The following is a 23137-nucleotide window of genomic DNA, read 5'->3' as shown; positions in this document are numbered from 1 at the left end:
GGGCACAGTAACGTCTCATAACTTCCCAATCAGCATTTCTGGGATAATGTCAGATTTTGGACAATTACAAAAAACCAGACACAAATGTGCAAACCAGATTTCAATTTCTTCTCCACTGACATGAGATTTAAAACAGCAACAGGAACATTTCTAAGTCAATGTCAATATGTAGTCGCAAATTACCAAAGTAAGAAACAAATTGGAGTGCATGGGTGTGCGATTTTGTGTTTTGGCATGGGAGAGACATTGAAATATTCACAATGTACAAGCCAAATCATAAAAATAAAATGGGACTTATGATCCCATCATTTTGAAAAAAGTAGGATTTAGTTCTGACATCTTGCAGATTTGTGATATCCTGACTTTTGCTTCGAGAGTCCTAAATAATACAAATTTTAGAACATAAGAACAACTTCTTTTTTCTTTTCACAATGTTTGTAAGTGAAGCAATCCTGAAGAAAACTTAATTTCAACAAAAGAAAAACCATCTTAGACATATTTATAAACACAGAAAAACTAAAACTTACTGGGACACACACACAGATCTCATGTTATTTATCAGGGAGATGTGATGACCAATAACTAATTCCCAATCAAACATTTCCTCCTTAGTCTAATTTAAACACAGTTTACTGAGAACAAAGTTCACTAAGGAAGAAGAATATCATTACGCCATTTAAAGAAACTGTACACACTAAGTTTAAACAAAGTAGAAATTGGAAAATTGTTCCATAGCCTGTATGTAGGATCTAAAAAACAAAAAAAGCCTACAGTTGTCAATGCTTACTAGGATAAAATGTGTACCATTTCTGAAATTAAGAGTAAAGATCTCACTCTCACTTCTTGAGAATGTCTTATCTCAGAGTCACTGTGTTAATTTACAAATGGAAACTGCCTGCCTCTCTTTGGCATACTGTGTTTTTTATGACCACCATGGGTTATCTTTCTTCTAACAGACCATAGTCTGACTGGGTAATTTCATCGGAAAACTTTTATATTTGGCTAAGCCCTTATCTGGAGAATCCATATCCTAGTTAACTGAGCCCAATATACTCATCTCTCCAATCTCCATCCCTAAACACAACCCACTCAATACCTAAGTCAGTTTTTCTAAGTACAACACAATTTTCAAGTACACTGGTCTAATGTGTCACTTTAGGATGTATCCCTTATTTTTGGAATATATCCTGAAATGACAAATTCTTACAGATTCTTTGGCTTATCCTGAGGTTAGAGTTCTCTGACCCATCACAGAGACTGTTGATGGGAACCAGGCCAAAATTCTCTGCCCTTTGTCCTTTCAAATTCAAAGTCTGCCTAGGAAGGGGTAAATAAAACTATTTCTTATTATTTGGTACTAATATTTTACTGTATCAAATAATTGACATGGAAATTGCTGTGCTATGTTATTTTTCATTTGTACTTCAAGGCATATAACAGTTTATAACAAACATGCACATGATTACAAAACTTTACTAAAATTTTTAAAATACTTGTAATATTTCCTTATTTCTTAAAGGTAATTTTCTTGATTCTATAAGATACTTATAAGACATCTTATGAATACAGAACTTGAGTAAAATTATTTATTTACATTGTTAATCAGAATAAAATTCCAATCCCTCAAGCATGAGAACTATACATTACATCTCTAATGCAAAGTCATACCTAAAAATCCCTGAACTGTGTGGCAGATGCTTGTTAGGTATTTTTATTCACTTTTACTCAATCCTCAAAAGTAACCCCATGAAACACTGATTGCTATCTCTATTTTAGAGGAGGAAGTGCAGCTTTGGTGAGGGCATTAACTCACAAGAATGCAGAGTTGGTAGGGATTTATTTAATGCTACGTCTGACTGACAAGCAGAAGCCTAGGCTTCTGCTCTTCTGATCACATCACGATGCATCACAAAAACATGGAGACCGCCTTCTGTAACATCGATGTCAATGAGCTTTGAGACGGTGAATACAGTTCTTTTGCCACTAGATGTCATCTCAAAAACATTTAAATTTCTTGATAAGAATGGTGAAAATTCATAAAAGGCAAAGGCTGTTAAAAGGCATTAAATGGTAAGTCATTTTCAAGTTAAGCTTTATCTCACATACCAGGTGTTTTAAGAACTCGGAGGTGTATAGTCGAAAGTAATTTGCATGTAGTAAATAGTGTTGAGCAACATAATCACATTTTTTAAGAAATTAAATTTTTTATATTAAATTGAACAATAATCGTTAATTCCTGAAAAAGTTCTAAAATTCCTACACATAACAGATTGCTAAAAAAATGCATGCACACACCGCTTCCAGAGAAATAGTGAAAGACCCTTTCACCCTTTTGCAAATATTTGTCCCTGAGAATTAAGAAAACAGCATATTTTTAAAGTATAAAGCAAGGGTGTCAAACTCATTTTCACTGGGGAGCACACCAGCCTCGTGGTTGCCTTCAAAGGGCTGAATGCAAAGCTCCTTGCCCCTAGTTAAGGAGTAGTTACATTTATACAGTCCTAAAATTATATTTCGGCCCTTGAAGGCAACTGTGAGGCTGATATGCCCTCTGGTGAAAATGAGTTTGACACCCCTGGTATGGAGGATAGGCTATACTTTGGATAATCCTGTGATAAATTCAAAAGCATTATGTTTCCTTAGTCATCTCTTTTCTGGAGCTTCTGAGTCAACTACAATCTTAGATGATTAAAACACACACACACACACACACACACACACACACACACGTACACAGTAAACAGAGTAGAAAAATAACATTTCAAACCGCTGACATTTTATTTAACAAAAACAACTGGGACATTTCTAGAGCTTATAGAGTATTTGATATAAAAATAAGGCATCCTCCAGAATATATACGAAAAATACAAAGCTCATGGATCTAAACTAGACAGAAAATTTATTTTACATCTCAGTTACCCAGAACGACAGCTTATGGTCTCCTCCAACTACACACAGTGGGAGAGTTCTATGCCAGGAAAGGCCAGATCCAACGGCAACAGAACCAATGAGGATGGGCTATAAAATAAGTAAAAAAATTAAAGAAGCCAATAAATCACCAAAGTTAATATGCAGAATTAAAAAATATGCTCCCTCATAGGGGAAATATGCATTATTTGCTTGTGGCTGGCTGGAATGAAGTACACAAATAATCTATGAATAAGTGCTACAGCCCAGAGTCAAATATTTTTGCAGCCTAAACCAACTAAGGAAGCAAAATTATTATATTTAAGTGAAGAAGAAAATACAACAAAAGAAATAAAATGCTTCTTATATGAGTATTGACAAAAAGTCCATTACCATTGGTGATTTAAACCAGAAAGCAAAAAATGCCTTCTCTTTCCAATTTAATCAGATAACAGACATTCATAAGTATCTTTAGCTACACATTACAAATTCAGGGGCTATAAGTGGAAAAGTAAAAAGCACACATTTAAAAACATATGCCACAAAACATCTCCACATTACCTGAGGGTGTCCTAAATGATGAATTTGGAACTGGCTTGCCATTTTGCCAGGATAACCAGTGGTTGCAAACAAGTATTCATTAATTGTGGACCACCTAAGGAAAAAAAGGGTAAAAATAAGTATAGCATCTTATAGATAACTATAAACTTTTCTGAAATAGGTTATTTCTTTTTTGCACAAAATAATTTTATAACACTAAATTTGTTAATATGCCTTTAAAACTGGACTGGGAATTCCAGGGAAGTTAACTGTATTTTCTCATTCTGTGAATGTTTATTAAATGCTTATTGTGTGCCACTTAGTTAAGTTCCAAAGTTACACGAGTTTAGCAGTTCCTTTTTTATAACCAAAGGGCTGTGTGGTAGGATACACAAACAAGGCATCAGACAGACATACAATATTCCACAGTACAATACACTAAAAAAACACATTTAATGTGGGATGAGGCTATGATGCCTGGAACTCTGGAGGCTGTCTTATCACTGTGAAGCAACAAGCCCAAAGCCTTGTCACTGAAGATGATGGAGGGCAAGCTCTGAACTCTTGATGACACTGGTGAGCTACTAAACCAATCCTGAGACTGCCTCCTCCCGACTTCCTGTTAAGTGCCATAGTTCATTGATTTTAAAATGTATATTTGCTCACATCTGTGAAATCAGGATGTATCTTATAGTCTATGCCATTCTTATACTTAATTGGATATAATATTAGATTTGATGTAATACAGCATATAATAAATGTTCTACTGGTTTGAGACTCTATTAGTAAGTCTTCCTGTTATCTGAAGCTGAAAGCACCCTAAAGACTATACAGTGCAATGGAATATTGTGCAAAAATGAATGAAAAACAACGGGGTAGATGTGTATGTTAATTTAAGTGAAAAAAAAAGAGCAAGTTGCAGAAATATAATATCTAGCATGTTCTCATTTAGCACCAAATAGTTTATATGTATAAATATTGGTCCACCTACATTTTATATCTTTATCAGTACAAAAATAATAAAGCATATGCTCCAGATTGTGGGGGTGGTATTCATACAGTGGCAATGTATTTTGTGTTTTTAAAAAATGTTTAAAAAACAGTGGAAAACAAATCACTCCTCTGCCTAAGCCAAAAGAAAAGCAAAAGCTTAGGTAAACAAAATAGCCATTTATAAAAATATCAAGAAAAATACACAACCCCCAAACATCCAAACAAACAAAAACCCAGAGCAAAGGAGAGGTCTGGGCAAGTATTCCCGGTGGTATTACAGCATGAACAAAGTAATATCAAAAAATCAAATTTTACTCCAACATTACCTAAAGATGCAGGCTCGATCCATGTGGACAGGTCTCTTAACTTGAGGGTAACTAAAAGAGAGAATTTTTGATTTTATGAATTCTGTAGTAATCTCAAGTAGCACAAATTAAATTATGGCTTAAAAGGTATATTCTTTTTAAAAGATACAATATCCAATATACTTAAAGTATGACAAAATTCCAAATAAGCACTGGATTAAAATAGATGAAATATGATGAAGATGTAAGTATGGTGTAGAACCATTAGAAAACATGATCATTTAACAGGGTCAGTGTTTTTCTTCTTCTTTTTAACATTAGTAAACATCACTCAGATCAAAGATTTCCTCCTCTGTACTGCTGTTTTTGGGTCATACTCAAAGCAAACCTGCAAAGCACAGATGCCCATCTCTGTTATCTAAAACCATAGCTCTGGCCCTTCCGCAGGACAGACTTGCTTTGCTCTGTAGAAGGGGTGTCAAACTCATTTGCATTGGGGGCCACATCAGCCTTGCAGTTGACTTCAAAGGGCCGAATGTAATTTTAGGACTGTATAAATGTAAATACTCCTTAACAGTTAAGCCAGAGTTTGGCGCCACCGCCAGGTAGAAACAAAGTGCTGGACCAGATAAAACCAGGTGGAGGGCCAGGTTCAGCCCGCCAGCCTTGTGTTTGCCACCTGTGCTCTAGAGTGAGGGTCAGGTACACGCAAATGGCTCAATGAATCATTTGATAGTGACTGATTTTGGGTAAGCAATAAAAGTACTAAGAAGGTACCTGGAACGAGTGATATCCCAAATTAACCAGTCATTTCCTGCAACAGCTCCAACTTTGAAGGTGTTTTTTAAGCACCAGTGTGCTGACATTAATGGCATCTGTTCTGATTCAAGAGATAAAATAGCCTGTTGGGCTGTAAGATCATAAAATCGGATTGTTCCATTCTTCTCGGCAACCATCAGCTGCAAGACAGAAAAATACAGAAAATCCAACCACCTAATTCACCAAATTTGAGAAGTAGCAGAGATTCAATTTATGTAGTAAAATTTCAACATTTGCATACATTATAAATGGAAGATCAAATGCAAAGGAAGTAAAAAAGATTTTGTAAAACTTTTGATCAAATATATAAAAAGAACCTTACAGAAAATTGGCAAAAGAAAGACTCAAGAAGATTGGGCACAGTTTTAAATGATGTATGGTCCTCAGAAATAAGTTAGCTTAAGCACTCATTCTGGGAAAAGTTACTGTTAGGTTATATTGCTTAGAAAGGATAGATGAGTGTGTGTTTAGCAAAACAGATATATTTATGTGTTACACATCCCTATGCAATGTAAGTTTGCTTCCAGAATGGAAGGCAGCATAGCATGGTACAGTAAAGAGCACAGACAGGCCAAGTGAGCAAGACTATATCCTCCACTTAAAAGGTGAATAACTTGGCCAAGTTACAAGGCTTTGATTGGAGGCTTCCTCATTTCTAAAGTGGTTATGTGAGGATGAGAGTAGCTACAGCATTGCTGTGATGATTCAATGAGTAATGTGTGTAAAGCACCTAGTACAATGCTTGACACATAGCAGCCACTCACTCAATCCATAATAGTTACTATTACTTCCATGTTCCCTTCATTCTAAAATACTACTGATTTAAGATGTTTAATTAATCATTTTTTTCCTCCTTTCTCCTCCCTAAGAAATACTTTATCAAATGCACAAAATAATTATAAGATGGTATGAGTTAATACACGGCATTTAGAATTGTTTTGACACAGAGTAGGTACTCAAAGAACACGAGCTTTTATTACAGGTTGAAGTCAGACTGAAAACAGTTCTAGCTAAAAAATAATTTTTTTGTTATTTACTATTTCTAAAACTGTGCTCAATTGTGATAACAGATTTTGTTGTTGTTGTTAGAGCAGATAGATTTGAAAAGTTAAGTTTGGAAACTGGTGGATTTAAAAATGTTACAGGGGAGTTTTTTTCCTTTAGGGCTTCTCAGAACCATAAAGAGTAATATGCACTGAATTTCACGGGTGAACTAGATTGAGGTCAAATCTGTGACTCTGTGATCTTGTGAAAATTACTTAAAAACCTTCTGGTGTTTCAGTTTTCTTATCTACAGAATGGATAGGATAATATTGCCAACTTCAGAATGTTTTGTGACAATTACGCGAGAGAACACATGCAAAGCACACAGCACGGTTCCTGGCACTGAGGAAGCATTCAACAATTGTTGATCGTTCCGCCTCATTTCACTTAGTGGCTCTCTAACCTCTTTTCTCTTAGGGTCAGAAACCGAAATATCCTGAGTTCCAATTCTCTAATCCCATGACATCCTAAACTGTTGGTTCTGTTACCACTGCCTCCTGAAATCCAAGCTCCAACTCTGGTTTATTGAATTTAAAAGCTGAGTTTCTGGATATCTTGTGACTTTTATATCTTTTACCATTAAATACTTGCATTTGCTTTGTGCTTTCCAGATTATATGACTCTTTTGTATCTCATATGATTTTCGTAAGAATTCTATGAGATAGATAACCACGGACCCTTCTTTTTCTTTCTTCTCTGGCTGCCTTATTTTCATCAAGACCAAGTACAACAGAACAAAAATTCTGGGTGCGATCTGCTATGGGAGACCACTAAGAACCACTCAATTGTATTAATAGCAATGATAACATCAACAATGACAAGGAGCTAAAATCAATTGAATGCTTAGTATGTGACAGGTTCTCTTTTAAGGGTTTTAGAAGTGTTCACACATTTCATCTTCATGAGCTTCCATTTTATGAGATGAGAAAGTGAAAGCAGTGATTGAGAGAACTTCTGTACTTTGCCAGACATCACACAGTCAGTAAGTGGTGAACTGGGATTTGACTGCGGGCAGTGAGCTCAGGAGTGCATACTCTTAACCACATCTGTGCCATCTTTCTACGTTAGGTTTTTGAGTTTAGCAGTGGTGTGTGACACTGGTATTTCAAGATGAGTCCAACTACGGTAGACCAGAAGAGCCAACAGGGGAGAGCCGAAGACTTGAGAGGCAAGCTAAGGCTTAGCAGAGAGGTGCTTGTGAGAGCAGAAAGGTGAAGGATGCACCTTAATGACAGAGAAGAACGGATTCTAGTGACAGTGAAGGGAAAATTAAAAGACCTAAAAATATTTGCATTATAGAGAAGAAACATATCACAATTAGTTTTAGGATATTTAGTACCAATTTAGAGCAGGGGCTTCTAAACATTCTGAAGTCATGGAAACAATGAAAAAGAGATGAGGTGGGGTGAAATTTTAATGATATACAGGGATAGGCAAAAGTAGGGTTACAGTTCTGAGTACACAAAACACAGGGTTAATTACTGTATTATTATTTATTAATCACTGTATTATTTTCCATATGAACAACTATAAACCTACTTTTGCCCACCCCTATGGAAGAAAAACAAAAATTAAAGCATATAGAAAAAATGAATCTGAAATATTCATAATTAAGCATTAAAATGTTTTAGAATAGAAGTTGTAATAAACATTCTCATTTGTCACGTAGGTCACTGTTTTTTAAAATTAGCTTATTTTATTTGTAAATGGAGATATGAGCTTTTTGGTAGAATCACTAATTATGCTTCAAGGAGACTCATTCCTACAAGGGAGAAATCTAGGACCTGGATTCAGAAATTATACATGGACATAACCCTTGCATACGTAAAGTGAATAAACTAAATACCACTCATGCACATACAGAGTATAATTTGACTGATGAAAGATCCAACAGGCCTGAAATAAGTGTTCAGGGCACCCCAGGGCGCCTCCGCTTGGGATTACCTTCTCTGTGAAGGCTGTGAGCAGACCTGAGTAATCTGTCTTTACATCATCATTGCACTTACTAGGTTGTTTTGATTCCAACACTTAAAATCTGTGCTGCTATATTTACATATTTTTCTTCCTCTAGGTCAGTGTGTAACTTAGCCACTAGGGTTTAATTCATTCCTTTAGCCTCCCTTACAGTAAAGGGTACAGTGTAGGTGAGAACTACCCCTTGCAACAATTCACAAATACAGGGGGAAAGAAGGATTGGCAGAGGAGAAAAAGGGAAGATGCATGGAAAGATGCTCAAGAGAACTGGAATAATGCAGCTTAAAGGTAAGTGAGCTGTGTTTCAAAACAGAAGTCAGTGTGAAAAGCTGCCTTGAGATTCAGAAAGGAAAACCAACTGGAGTTGTTAAAAACATCACCAATGACTCCTGAGAGAATCATGGAGACTGAATGAGATTACAGAGCTAGACCAAGAAATGGGGAAAAAGGAACTGAAATTAAGGGCTCAAACATTTAGAAATATAAGGTGTGAAGAAGAAAGACTGAAATTAAATGGGGACACGGAGAACTGTAATGGTTAAGAGAAAACACTACGGAGCAGGCTGCTTGGGTTCAAATGCCAATTCTTCCAGGTAGTAGCTGTGTGACCTTGGCCAAGCTACTTAACATCTCTAAACTTTGGCTTCCTTATCTGTAATATGAGGCTCTCATCACAGTACCAGTCTCCTTAGGTTGCCATGAGGATTAAATGAGCTGCTACATGAACTGCTGCTACATTAAATGAGCTGCTAACATACATGAAATGCTACAATGGGCCAAATATATGTAAGTATTATGTATTTGTCATAATGAACCAAGCTTATCATTGTGTGCAAGTATGAGGAAAGAGTCAACGGAGAAGTATGAATACATTAGAGAGCTGTGAATGCAGAACATTTAAGAACTTTAAGAAGATGAACGATTCTAGGAAAAGATAAAACAGAGGGATGCCCAAGAGAAGATACTGGTGAATGAGAGAACTCTTATTGAATGACTCCCGTATTCTCAATGAAACGAAAGTTAAAGCCAAGTGATATTTTTAGAATTTAGAAAGCTCTACTTTGAACAGGAATTGAACATCACTGCAGTTGGGTCAAATTTGCCCTTAGGCCATTGATGCTTTCTGTTTATACACGATAGCTCACAAGCAAGGATTTAACTTTTTTTTTTTTTTAAAGAAATATTGCTACTAGATAGTCTGGGCATCAGTTTTTAGACCGTAATTTACCAAAGAGCAAGACAAGTATACTCTGAATAAATGCCATTTACAGATGATGGTTGTTAAATAAAATATATAGAACTTTTAAGGTACAGTTTTCTAGAGTAAATGCATGTGGGACAATCAGAATCCCTGGGGTGGAAAAAAGCCATTGACTTTTCTCCTCTACATGTGCATGTATTACACATGTGTATGTCCTTTCAGTTTGATAAAAGAAAGCTAAGTTATAAATAACAACCTTAAAAGTTTCCTCTGGATGCCAGCACACACTCATCCCTGGGGAATTAAGAACAAAGTGAGACGTCTGCATTCCTTCCAAGTTCCAAATCCTAAGAAAAGAAAAGAAGTATAATTTAAATATTTTTGATATATCATTACTAAAACAATAAGATTTCCATGAACTTATTCAAAGCTATAACTAAAGATTATAAAGTAGGTATTTATATTTAAAGTATATCATTAAAAATTATAATATAATTACCTTAGAAATTGTGAAAGTAGTATGAAGAATTTAACTTTCACCACACTGAATCACAGAAAAAGAGTCACATACATTCTCTCTTTAATTAATTTTTTAAATTACTTTTTCTTTTCTTAATTAATGTTGGGAACCGCCCTGACTGGTATCAGAGGCTGAAATCCCCGCCTAGGCTAAGGCTAAGGGAATGCCCTTGGAACCGTGAGCCAGCAAGGAGACAAAAGCTTATCTCCCTGGCAGGAATGCTGCTTCTGCTGCTGAACCCCCAAAAGCTTGGTCGGTTAGCCAAAGACGGGTAAGATTCCCCACAGGGGGGAACGACCCAAGCCAGGCACGATCACTTTGGGAGGCCCCCCCAAAGAAGGACTTGGGGGGGGGGCTGCAGCAAAGGGGGGTGATGGACCCTCACTCCTCGGCTTTGACAAAGTCTGAGTTCTCAGCGTCCAGAAGAAAATCTCCTTATCTCTCGGTGGCCTTAGTTCCCGTGCTCCACCTAAGCCTGAAACAATGACAGGGTAGTACAGCTCGGTACTGGGAAGTGCGGATTTCCTGGGGTGATCAGGCCTAAGAAAGAACATGTAAATTACTGTGAAACCTTCTTTGTTTAGAATGCTCTCAGTTGAATGAGAAGGGTCTTAGGAGGAAGTTAGTTTGTTCCTCAGTCTTACAGCTCTTTGACCCCCCAACTCAATAGACGGGCAGAGTTCTTTGTTTTCTATAGTTCCTTACTTCCCCTAATGAGTATTGTACTTTACCTGAGTTATTGTGTAGCATGAGCCCAATAAAAGCAGGTATGGACTGTAAATCGGCGCGCTCCCCACTAGGGGGGGGTGGCCATTCCGTCCCTACTTCCCCACAGAAACTAGTTTGTCTCTGTGCATGTGGTGTTTTTTCTCGCGTGTGTTTCGGCGAGCCATCCGCAGCGTTCCGTGGTCACTGCTGGCCGGTGACCCACGCGCAACAAATTAATCCTCACCCCAGGACATTTTTATTGATTTTTAGAGAGAAAGGGAGAAAGAAATATTGATGTGAGAGAAATTTTGATTGGTTGTCTCCCTTACATGCCCCAACTGGGAATAGAACCCACGACCTAGGTATATGTCCTGATCGGGGATCAAACTGGAAACATTTTGGTGCATGGGATGATGGTCCAACCAACTGACCCATCCAGCCTGGGCTCTCTTTAATTAATTTAATACAGCAACACGTGTAACCAAATTAAAGTATTCATGTACTCCTGATTTTGTGGGCAGAATCTTAAATCAGGTTGCATTCCTACATCAGTAGCCATTTTAATTAACAACAGTTTCTACCGAGAGTGCTTTACTTATGCACACGTATGCGCATGTGCACACACACACACAACTGGGGCTCCCATTTTCAAAATAACATATAAAGAAACTAGCATGAGGTGATGAGAATTTAGGGAGACAAGTAATTTCCCATGGTTGCTTATTCCTTTTGCCTTTGGGTTTTCATGTGAGGGACTAATTCCTTTATGGTTTTTGATCTGGCTTACTTCCCCAATTCTCTTTTGCAAAGGTGGCTTTGATTGACAGCTACCACATTAAAGGTGAGTTGAGGGAAAAAAACACCTGGTCCTCCCACTCTTTCCCAATACTTACAAATCCATAGTAACAAGGACCAAGCTCATCACTGACATGGCTTTCTAACTCAATTTCTTTCCCATCCTGAGTGGAGACCAGGACTCAGAAATCTCACTTTATTGTGAAGAAGTGCTATCTCCCACTGAGTCGGTTAGGTTTCTAGCTCATTCTTCACACTTAGCCACTATTACATCTCACTGGTACAGAGTGTGGCATAGAGTTAGCAAGGCAGGGGACAGAGGTTGGTGGGTGGTCGGCAAAGTGCCCCAGAATTCTGGACTTAAGAACTGCGTTCATCCCTTGGACTTTTTCTTTTAGGTTTTATAGTTCATATCTGATTAGGAAACAAAAAAAATTTCAACAAACTTAAAGAATACAAGGCCTGTCTGGAAAAAGCCCAGCTATTGTTAATATAATGAGAACAGTTTGAGCAACATGGATGTAACCTGGGAGCCAAGGAGAGTGGACTGGAAGGCGCATCACGAACAATGGAGACTTTGCTGTTCTAGTCAGTGGGGGCCGTAGACACCATTGAACATGTGTACTGTGTGGCCATCACATTCAAAATGACTGAGTGAGTAGAACAATGAATCTGCATCCAATTTTGCATTTCAGCGTGAGCGTTTCTCCACAGAAACTATTTGGATGATTCAGAAGGCCGCAGCTATGGGCAACTGGTGTTTGGCAGCTTCATCAGGACAATGCACCTGCTCATGTATCACATCTCATGCAGAATTTTTTGGCAAAACATCAAATCACCCAGGTGACTCAGCCCCCCATACTTCAGATTTGGTGCCTTGTGACTTCTGACCTTCAGTGAGATTCAGGAAAATACAACAGGGGCAACTGACAGTGATTGGGAGAACTGTGTGAGGTTACAAGGCACCTACTTTGACAGGGATGAGGCACCATTGTCCTGTGTACAATGTTTCTTGTATCTTGTGTCTTCTTCAATAAATGTCTTTATTGATCACAGCACATGGCTGGATACTTTCCAGACAAGCCTTGTATATCTTTAAAGTCTAGGCAAAAATTTATTTCAATGAAAGTAGACATAATTATTGAACAATGCTACTATTCTGTACCAAGCTACCTTAATTGAAATATTTTTCTGTCCTTGGAGAAATTACAGAGCTATCAATCTTGAAATATTATAGTAACATATAAACTAACATAAATGTTTTCAAAATGATTATTTACTTGATTAGATAATTTAGAAACATACTCTTTTCTCTTACCAAATCAATACTTTTCATCTGTATGTGCTATATAAGGGAGAGAATTACAATTTAACGGAAGAGGTAAATCACATTTACCAAGGGTTTATGCAATTATTTCACTCCCCACAATGAAAAGCTAATTAATTATGGCAACTGAATATTTCTTTCTTCTCCACTGCCTTTTGTATAATAAAGTGCTGGGCTAGTGTGCATTTACCCTGATTTAAATAGTAGGAATCTGTCTTGCAGATTGGGGAGTCCCATGAGGATATGGTTTAAAGGCTCCATTCTTTTGATCTTATTCTAATATGTATTTGATTTTTGGTTGCAATTATATAAATTGAATAAATACATACCAGAATACTTCCATGATTTTTTCCTTTCAAATAAAGGAAACCAAAGAGGTAGAAAATATGGATAAAGATATTGTATAAAAACAGGTCAATTAATGAAGTATATTCCTGTCCAATGAACCAATTTTTTTTCACAGTGTTTTATCCTGAATAGAACCAGATACTTTAAAAATAAAATTCAACTTAAAACGAGGAGGGTGATCCAGATTACTTTACAGGCCTAGAATAAAATGATTTATGGCTTATAATTACATGCTTATTAAATAATTCTCAGTGGTTGCATAATCCAACTACCAAGAATGCAAAATACAACAAATTGGTCTGAAATGAGTTATCATAACTAAATTAGCTACAGGTGGTACATTTTAAGTTGTTAAGCCTTATTTCCCTTTTTGATAGATTCCATAATTAAGCTCTTCTCAAATCTTCTTGTGGAGCTCAACTCATTTTTTTGTCTTTCCTACACAGCTCATCTAGTTAATATTAGTTCCATCAGAAAAAGTCACACTTCTTTTTTCAAATACTTTTTAAAGTATAACATATATAACAAACACACATAAATCTTAAGCATAAAGCTCAAAGAGAACACATTCAAAGAAAACAGTACACAATTTAAGAAACAAGCGTATTGCCATAACTCCAAAAGTCGTCTTGTGCTTCCTTCCCATCACACTGTCTTGCCCTCTCACAAAAGGCACCCACTGTTCTGACTTTTAACACTACAGCTTACTTATGCCTGTTTTTTTTTTAAGATTTTTTATTTATTTATTTTTAGAGAGGGAAGAGAGGGAGACAGAGAGAGAGAAACATCAATGTGTGGTTGCTGGAGGTCATGGCCTGCAACCCAGGCGTGTACCCTGACTGGGAATCAAACCTGCGACACTTTGGTTTGCAGCCTGCACTCAATCCACTGAGCTACGCCAGCCAGGGCTATGCCTGTTTTGAAGATCGTAAAAACAGAATCCTATGGTACATATTTTCTTGGTCTGGTATCTTTCACTCAACATTAGATTTTGTGAGATTTAGCAACATTGCTCCATGTTGTTGTATTACATTCAGTCTCATTGCTGTATGTAGTACTCCATTAGTTAAGTAAACTGTAATGTATTTATCCACACTACTGCTGATAAACATTTAAGCTGTTTCCAATTTGTGGTCATTACCTATGATGCTGCTATGAACCTTCTTGCACATCTTTTAGTGAATACAAACAATCACCACCCCCCTCTCTCACACACACAGACACCCACCCACCTGCTGGGTATATACTTAGGTGTGGAATTGCCGGATAGTAGTTTTCAAATACGTTCATCTTTAGCAGGTATTATCAAATAGATTTCAAATTGATTGTACCTCATTTTTCTTTTTTTTCTCATATTTCTTTTAAATTACCAACTAAAAAAGTTTAAAATTTAACACATTTTCTGACAAAAACAATCTTAAAACAATCATTTCTCTGACTGGTAAAAGGTATCGTTTTTCAGTTGGTCTTATTTATAAGGTACATTTCTCTAATCATCGCTTTTTTCTTGTATTTTACGTTATTTTAATGTATCTCTGTATGGGTAAATTTGCATCAGTTTTAAAATGTAGCAAAGACAATTTTTATAGTAGCTCTCTTAATTTAACTCCTGACATCCTTCCTTTGTCCCTCTGTAGAACTGATGAGAAAAAGGTGGCCATTTTCTAATATTCTTACACGTGCACTTTGTATGTTTACCAAGAGGGAATGTGGGTTCTTTGCTGGCAAACCACTGTTTGTAAGTGATGTAAACCCATGCTTATTAATGTAATTAAATAATATTATATAAGCTGACAGAATATGAATGTGAAAGAGTTGTTTAATTTTTTTAAATCCTCACCCACAGATATGTTTATTGATTTTAGAGAGCAAGGGAGAGTGGGGGGTTGGTGGAGAGAGAGAGGAAGAGGAAGGGAGAGAGACAGTAACAACGATGTAAGAGAGAAACATCGATCGGTTGCCTCGAGTACGTGCCCCAACCTGGGATCAAGCTTACAACCTAGGTATGTGCCCTGACCGCATTTCCAACCCACAACCTTTCGGTGTATGGGATGATGGTTCAACCAACTGAGCTACCTGGCCAGGGCTGAAAAAGCTGTTTAATGAAACTAAGTCAATGGCAACTAATTGAAGGGAAGTATATGAATTTAAAAATATAAAATTTTCTTAAATTAGGCATGAGTGACAGTTACAAAAGGTTAAGCAATAAATATCATAAATATCTAGATATATTTGAAGTAAGACTGCTTAGCAAGCCTTTTCATGGTACACGCTGTATCATGGGTGTGATTCAGGCAAAAAAGGTCCCCCGTGTGAATCAGTGGAGTCACAACTTCAGAAAAAAGAAAGCCTTGGCATCATGCCAAAACGTTTGCAAAGAGCAAGTTGATAAATTTTTATATATACGTTGTATATGAAAGTAGGTAGTAGGTAAACATTCCTTTAAAGTAGGTAGACATTCCTTTAAAGTGATTTCTTGAGTTCACTAACTTTTTGCTTATCTAAGGAACCAGGCATTATCTAAGGATTTAGACATGTCAGATGAGAGAGTTTCTACTGTGATGCAGAAAAATCCATAGATTTGGAAGTTCATATTTAATATTTCCCAATTTGTTAATGTATTTGTTTATAATAAATAAAATTACCTAAAAGTTAATTATAACCACAGAAACATAAGTTTTAGAAAAGTGGTACATCACAGAAACAGAAAAGCCATTAGTGTTCATAGCCTTTTTAATACACATAATCAAATATGGAAAGATAACAGACCATTTATAAAAGAATAAAAATGTGACATTATGAAGTTATCTTGACCAAAAATCCAGAGCTATAATGAAAGATATACACACACACACCCCTACTTAAATGTTTGCAAGGGAAATTTAGAAGTAAAAGCTTTTGAGGTTAGGTTAATCTGCTGATATATTAAGAAGTCAGTAATACTGACTGAATCAAAGGGCATCATTCTTCAAGTAAAACGAGTTTTGACCCAATTTGACTATAATTATAAAAACATCTCTAACCCCTCCCAACTTTGTAGTTCTAAATAGAGCTTTTAGATTTAGCTGTAAAATGTATGGAAGAAGAGCTATCCAGATGTAAGATTAAGATAACAATTATTTTACTTTTGGTAGCTTATTGTTAAATTATTTCAGGCTGAATGCATTTTAGTAGACCATTAAGTATTGCTACCATATATTATTTAAATGTAGTTGCCCCATTTAATTAATTGAAAATCCCATAAGTTGGGTATTGGCATATTAAGGATATCCTAGATATTCTCAAGGGTCTTTTAAATTGAAAATTAGTAGAGAAAGATGTTCCCTCTGAGAATTCAAAAGGAAACTTCCTGGGAAATACTCTGTTCTTTTATTTGTTTTCTACTTTTAATTGGCAGCCCATTGTCTGTTAGGGAGTTCATTGCATAAGAAAATTTCTGCTACCAAATGTTTTTGACAACACGAAGGAGGAATGGATGACATTAAACAACACATTCTGTATCCATCTGGCCTTCTATAACTAGTAAAGCAAAAAATACAAACCAGAATCTAAAAGACATGACTGGGTCATATGAATCACTGTACTAATTAAATATGAAAGGGAGAACAAAAGTAACACTGAGATGTAGTTATAAGGATGAAAAGGCACTTTACAACGTTACTGGGTGTAGGAAAGGGACCTCTGACATTTAGAGCCAGGAAACGTTTTTCACTAAATTGGTGATAGCAAAATGAAGATTTTGCCATCCTATTTCCAAATAATCATTAAGCTACTCATCATGCTATAAATGATTCAAAAAGCAACAGGTATGGTGTATTTCCTTAGAAAGTGAACAATTAGAAAGTAAAAATAAATTACTGAGTAAGTTATTGTTAAATTTTTAGTGCAAAAGGAGTTCAGAGGTGGGGAACCATATAATTGGAAGCATAAATCTAGGCTTTAGATGGACAAATCTTGATAGTGGATGTGGCAGGCTAGAGTGGTATTGAATAAACCGTGTCAGCCTTAGGTCACAGAGAACCTTGGTAGCCAGGCAAAAAGCCTGACCAGTGGAGGAAGCAAAATGGTGTAATAGTATAAAGTAAGATTTAGTAAAGAGTGTTTTCAATATGCGTCAGTGTTTAAAATATATTCAGAAATAAGATTAGACCACTTCTGCTTCTTTTAATACTCCATACTACTGAAAAAGTAGTATTAATGTACTAGTAGAATTAATGATAAGAGAAATGGATTATCAAAAATTTTACTGATTTAAGATTAAGATGAATTATAAGAGTGAAAAGGAGAGATAATTGCATAAGTTTATATTACCCTTCAATAATTAAAAATAATGAGTCAAAAATACAGTTGATAGTCAAAGGCTATGCATGTTTTGCAGGGGAGAGGAGTGCCCTGTTTAAAACGTAAATAAACAAATAAACCAACTATACCATACAAAAAATAATCTACCACTATACATATTCATGAAGCCTTGGAGAGCTTAAAAAATCTGACAGCTTACATGTTGTTGCTTCATTTGTTGTCTTGAAATTATAAACAAATTCATCAGCAACTAAAAGTTTATCATCACAGAGGAGACAAACTACCTGAGGCCACTCCAGAGGAGAATGAACATCTTACTTAACTTACAGAGATAAACAGATTTTTAAAAATTTTATTTTTCAATTACAGTTTATAAAAAAAATTATTTTTTATTCATTTCACATGTATCACAGTGGTTAGACAACCAGATATTTTATAAAGTGTTCCCCCCCAATATTTCCAGTACCCACCCAGCTCCATACAGTTATTATAATATTACTGACTACATTCCCTATGTTGTACTTTATATCTCCGTGACTACTTTGTAACCACCAATTTGTACTTCCTAATCTTTTCATCCTTTTCACACAGCCTCCCAAATCCCCTTGCCTCTGGTAACCATCAGTCCTCTGTATCTATGAATCGAATACATAAATTTCTGAAGGATAGGAATTGTGGGAAATTTTGTCACATTTAAAAATAAACTTTAAAATTAAACTCTCAACTGCAAAAAATACCATATGGTAGTTTCCAAATAGATCATATGTAATAATTTCATCTTTAAGGAATTCGGAGTAAAAGGACATTTTCTTTAACTAACATAAACCTTAATACAAATACCGGTAATACTATCCAGGAAATATTAGCATTTTATTATTTTTAAGAAAAGGTTTGATATACTTTACAACTGAAAATCTGATTATATGCTATAAATGAGGGAAAGCCCTCTTATTAGCCACATGAGTGGACTTTCAAAATAAACATAAAAACATTTATGGATATTACTCTCACGTATACAATTCACTTACTGCAACCACACGAGGGCCCCATTAAGCAAACTTAAATTACTGCACTCACTGCTATGGGAACACACTGTATAAAGTTCTGATTTCCTACTTCACCTACCTGGGCACATAGAGAGAACAAAGAGTTGAATACCAGAGTGGCGTTACCACTGTATGGTCACACGGAATTTTAAAAAATTCTTTTATCATTTTATTACTTTTACTCTAGTAAAATCTGTCTTAATGTATGATTTCATTTCACTGAATGAAAATGTCTGCAAATGTGATCAACAGGTTTTAGTATAAATCTTGGATAGCTCTTATAAAGACACAGAATCCTTACATTCCAATTGTTAGAGGTAGGCTATTACCCAACTCAACACAAACTATTTTACCTAATTCTCACAAAAATTAGAGGGAATTTTCCAAGACAAGTGGAGAACTTTATCTCTGGCATTGTTTAACCGTAACATTATAATGAGTAATGTAAATTCTCCTGATTTCACTTTGTTCCTGGAATTATTTAGGCATGGTTCATTTGCATTTGAGTGGGGATTCACCTCCCATCCTTAGGAGGCCCCCAGTCCCCTTTCTTCTGTTTCCCACAAGGACTATGTGTAAATAGGTCACATATTGTGTGATCCCAACTGGGGTGAGTGTGGGGAAGGAACACTACATCTTAACTGTGAATCTTGAAGACTCTGCAATTTACATAAACACAGGTAATGGAGAAAGAACTCAGCCAGCATGGGGTACACAAAAGATATTTGATAAACATTATTTTTCCTGTTATAAAATGTTTCAGAAACAATACTATTGGCTTGGTGAATATTTAGGTAATTTAGTATTCCCTTATCTAGTGATTTGGTTATATTACTAAAAAATAATCTTACTCTTTATTTTTTATATCCCATTCCTTCTCCCATTCTTTTTAAAAACGATGACAGCTAGAACATGACAACTACTAATATCCCATGTTTTATAGTCAAAGTGAATGGCACATTACTTGCCTCTATTATTTTTGTCTTGAACTAAGAATTCCTTAGTTTCTAGAAGCCAATTTTCTTTCACCATAAATTTATGTAATATTTTAAAAGATTATTGGTGGGGAGGAGGAGGAAAGGAATTTACTTCTGACATTCTTTGTAGTTACAGTGAGTACTGGGTCTTCTATTTCTTTTGTATCCCCCAAAGTACTAAATGTTGGCTATACTAAACATGTTTAATAATTACTTGTTGATCTGACTTGCTCTTACAGAATGGTACTGTTTTTAATATACAAGAACATCTGTTATTTGGCCCTGACTGGGAATGAGATGTTCTGTATTAGTGAGGTTTTAAAATAATAAGCTTAACCCATTAAATACCTAAACACCATTTTTACCTTCTTTGTAGTAGGGGATAATAAATCTTTCTAAATGAAAATGCACTTACTTGCTTTTCAAATACTATAACAACTTTTTCTTTTGATGATTCTGGGTCAAATTATAAACACTTTTATGTAAATGTAGTATTTACATTTCCCTGTGCAAATGCACACACACAAACAGGTACTTATGTAGATATGTGTACATGTATGTATGTGTATTTGCACGTGGTACACATGGTAAATGACCATAAAAGAAATGGTGTAGAACACGAGGCTGAAAGGCTAGCAATCCCACCCTGTGACTTATTGGAGTTTCTTTCTTAAACACATCTCCAGTCAGATACTTTGGTAACAGCATCTTTTTTCTAAAGACGGGGTGAGAGACACGGGGCTGTATTCACTCCTTCACCCACTCACTGAGCACCTACCACTACAGCACCCTTCTAGGTGCTGTGATGCCTTTCAGGTAGTGATGCATGGTTGGGTGCAAAACATGTTATCAGTGAAAAGGCTAAAGCAGCGTACTCTAGAATAATTTTTCTCATCCTCAGGAAATGTCTGTTTCTCTTTATTCTTCTTTCTCATGTGAAAACTGAGTTAATGAAGTGTGAAGAAGGAACATGATGGTTTCCTTTTAAGGACTGGGACTAGAGTGTTTTAGCAAAGGTGTCTTTCAAGAATTACAGATTCTTCACAAGTAGAAGATAGCACTTCTGCCGACATGACTCTACAATTATATAAATCTTATTAAGCCCTGTATGATGCTTGATTTTGATCAGGACACACGGGTAATATGAATATCTGCTTTTTCAATAATAGAAATAGACTAAAACTTCTTAAAGAATCTTCAAGAAGAAACAGTACAGTATAGTGCTTCAGAGCCAGGTTGCCTGGGATCCTCACCTGTCAAAAAGGACTAAGAGAATCCACCATATGAGGTTTCGGAGGATTAAATTAATTCATATAAAGCACTTAGGAGAGTGCCGTATCACCTTGTTATCTAAATCAGTGGTTCTCAACAGGTGGTGGTTCTCACGCCTGGGAGGCATTTTTGATTGTCCCAATAACTGGGGTACTACAGGGAATAACTGGATGAGAGTCAGGGGTGGCAGGCTTTCTACACGACTTCTGACTGCTCCAGTGAAATTTAGAAACACCTTAAAAGGTGGCCACATTTCAATATAGGAGTTTGTTTTTTTCTTTTGCAGTCCTTGTTAGTACTCCATCCTATGGTGTAACAGTGAATCTTTTTGACAGTGTCATACAAAAACTGGCTAATTTGTAACAGTGTTATCCCTCCTTACTGTCTCAACTTGACATCCTAAAATTTGTTTTGTCATGTTATCTCTATTTTGATTAACATTATTTCCCGACAAGAGTTTTTATCCTAGTAAGTTTTACTCATGGCTATGACATTGCAGAACTCCAGATGGCACTATTTACATTGTCTTCTATGCAAACTATAGCCCTGGAATTGTGCAACTTGGCAAGCTTTTCAAGCCTTACCTTTTTCTGTGATCTTATTTTACTGATATTCAAATTTATCCATTATGAAACAGGACAAAGACTACCTCACTATGTCTTCTTATGCAGAGATATTTGAGTGTGTCTCTGCACAAGACATACACACACATACATAAATGAACTATTTTGTTTTCATTTTATAGACATATTTAATTCAATTAAGGCACTATAATTTTTATAATATATTTTGATAGGTCACATTTTCTCTGAGTTTCATTTAAGATTATATAGTGGGAATTAAAACGTCTTTGTTAAAAATGGAGGTATTAGGACTGACAAAGAACCACTGACCTAAATAAGAACTCAATTAAGAACTTGCACAGATTATGGAATACTAAAACTAGATGAAATCTTACACAAAATTTAATCTGTCATCTTCTATAATTACATTTCATATGATAAGTAGCACCCTGGTTCATAGTTTTAATAGCTATATTACAGAATGTAGAAAAGTAAGAAAGATCTCAAGTATTTTTACATAAGTACCATCTTCTCAAGGTAAAGGTGAAAACTGGCACTTGGGCAGAGCAGTGAGTGATGTAAGAGTGCAGGTGAGCCAGACGGCCTAACGGCCTTGTTCCTCCAGGTGGCAGCTACGTCACTTTCCGTTAGTTACTTAGCCTCTCTATACCTTGTATCCTCCTCTGTAAAATAAGGGTAAAAATAGCACCTATCTCAGAGCTGTAAAAAATAAATTTACATAGACAAAGGCACTCAGAGTGGTGAGGATATAGTAAAACAAGCAATAAAATATTTAGTAGTATTTGCTTAATATGTGTGATTTATACATAGACAATAAATACCTTTGACAGACTTAGAAAAGCCTAAAATGGTCCTGAAACCATTATTCAATAAATTAGTGTTTATCGAGTGCCTAGCACAGTGACTGGACTCGATATTTTGACAGAATGAACTCATCTATACATTCACTTGTTCTCTATAACGAAAGGTAAACAAGTGACAACTTTTTAGTGCATAGAGTGACATACTAGTGCAAATGAGACCGATTTTCATTCTGTTTGATTCAGAATTTGGCAATTTTCAATAAAACACATAAACTTTATGACCCTGTTCAGGGGACAGATTGTTTTGAAATGCTGTCTCTAAGGCCATAAATCTCCCAGCTGATTATAATACTGTGTCTCTCTTGGAAATGCCAAAGTCAGATATCAGTAAATATGTATAGATCAAAATACTGTACTTAAAACAATGATTTTTAAAAAATTGGTACTGATTCAGGAGGGAGAAATATTCCTTCTGCTCTTTATAGTACAAAATATCAAGAATCTACATGGCAGGACTGTTCATGTATTACATATATGTGATCATGTAATGTTCCTCCATAGGCTATAATATTTTACATAATATAGCTTACTATTTAAGATATTTTATTCATTTACCTTACTCATTTATCTTACTTACCACTTAGACCATTTTAAACTGTATAATTCAGGGGC

At 35.8% G+C, this 23137-nt stretch overlaps 1 protein-coding gene across 1 annotated transcript in view; it reads right to left on the bottom strand.

Annotated features, from left to right (window-relative positions):
• Positions 1-2754: 2754 nt before the first annotated feature.
• Positions 2755-23137, bottom strand: part of NUP37 (nucleoporin 37) — a 40974-nt gene continuing 20591 nt past the window's right edge. Inside the window, exons 6-10 of the mRNA XM_045826657.1 lie at positions 10040-10130; positions 5523-5704; positions 4767-4817; positions 3469-3562; positions 2755-3018 (exon numbers count right to left, since the gene is read on the bottom strand). Of these exons, the coding sequence (XP_045682613.1) occupies positions 2905-3018; positions 3469-3562; positions 4767-4817; positions 5523-5704; positions 10040-10130 (532 nt within the window). The 3' untranslated portion in view covers positions 2755-2904. The remainder of the gene's footprint in view (positions 3019-3468; positions 3563-4766; positions 4818-5522; positions 5705-10039; positions 10131-23137) is intronic.

The sequence above is a fragment of the Phyllostomus hastatus genome, unplaced genomic scaffold (genome assembly GCF_019186645.2).
Source record: "Phyllostomus hastatus isolate PE091 unplaced genomic scaffold, TTU_PhHast_1.1 phas_scaffold_755, whole genome shotgun sequence".
Taxonomy (NCBI): Eukaryota; Metazoa; Chordata; class Mammalia; order Chiroptera; family Phyllostomidae; genus Phyllostomus; species Phyllostomus hastatus.
Note: the sequence above shows the minus strand (reverse complement) of the source record. Positions and strands in the feature narration are given on the sequence as shown.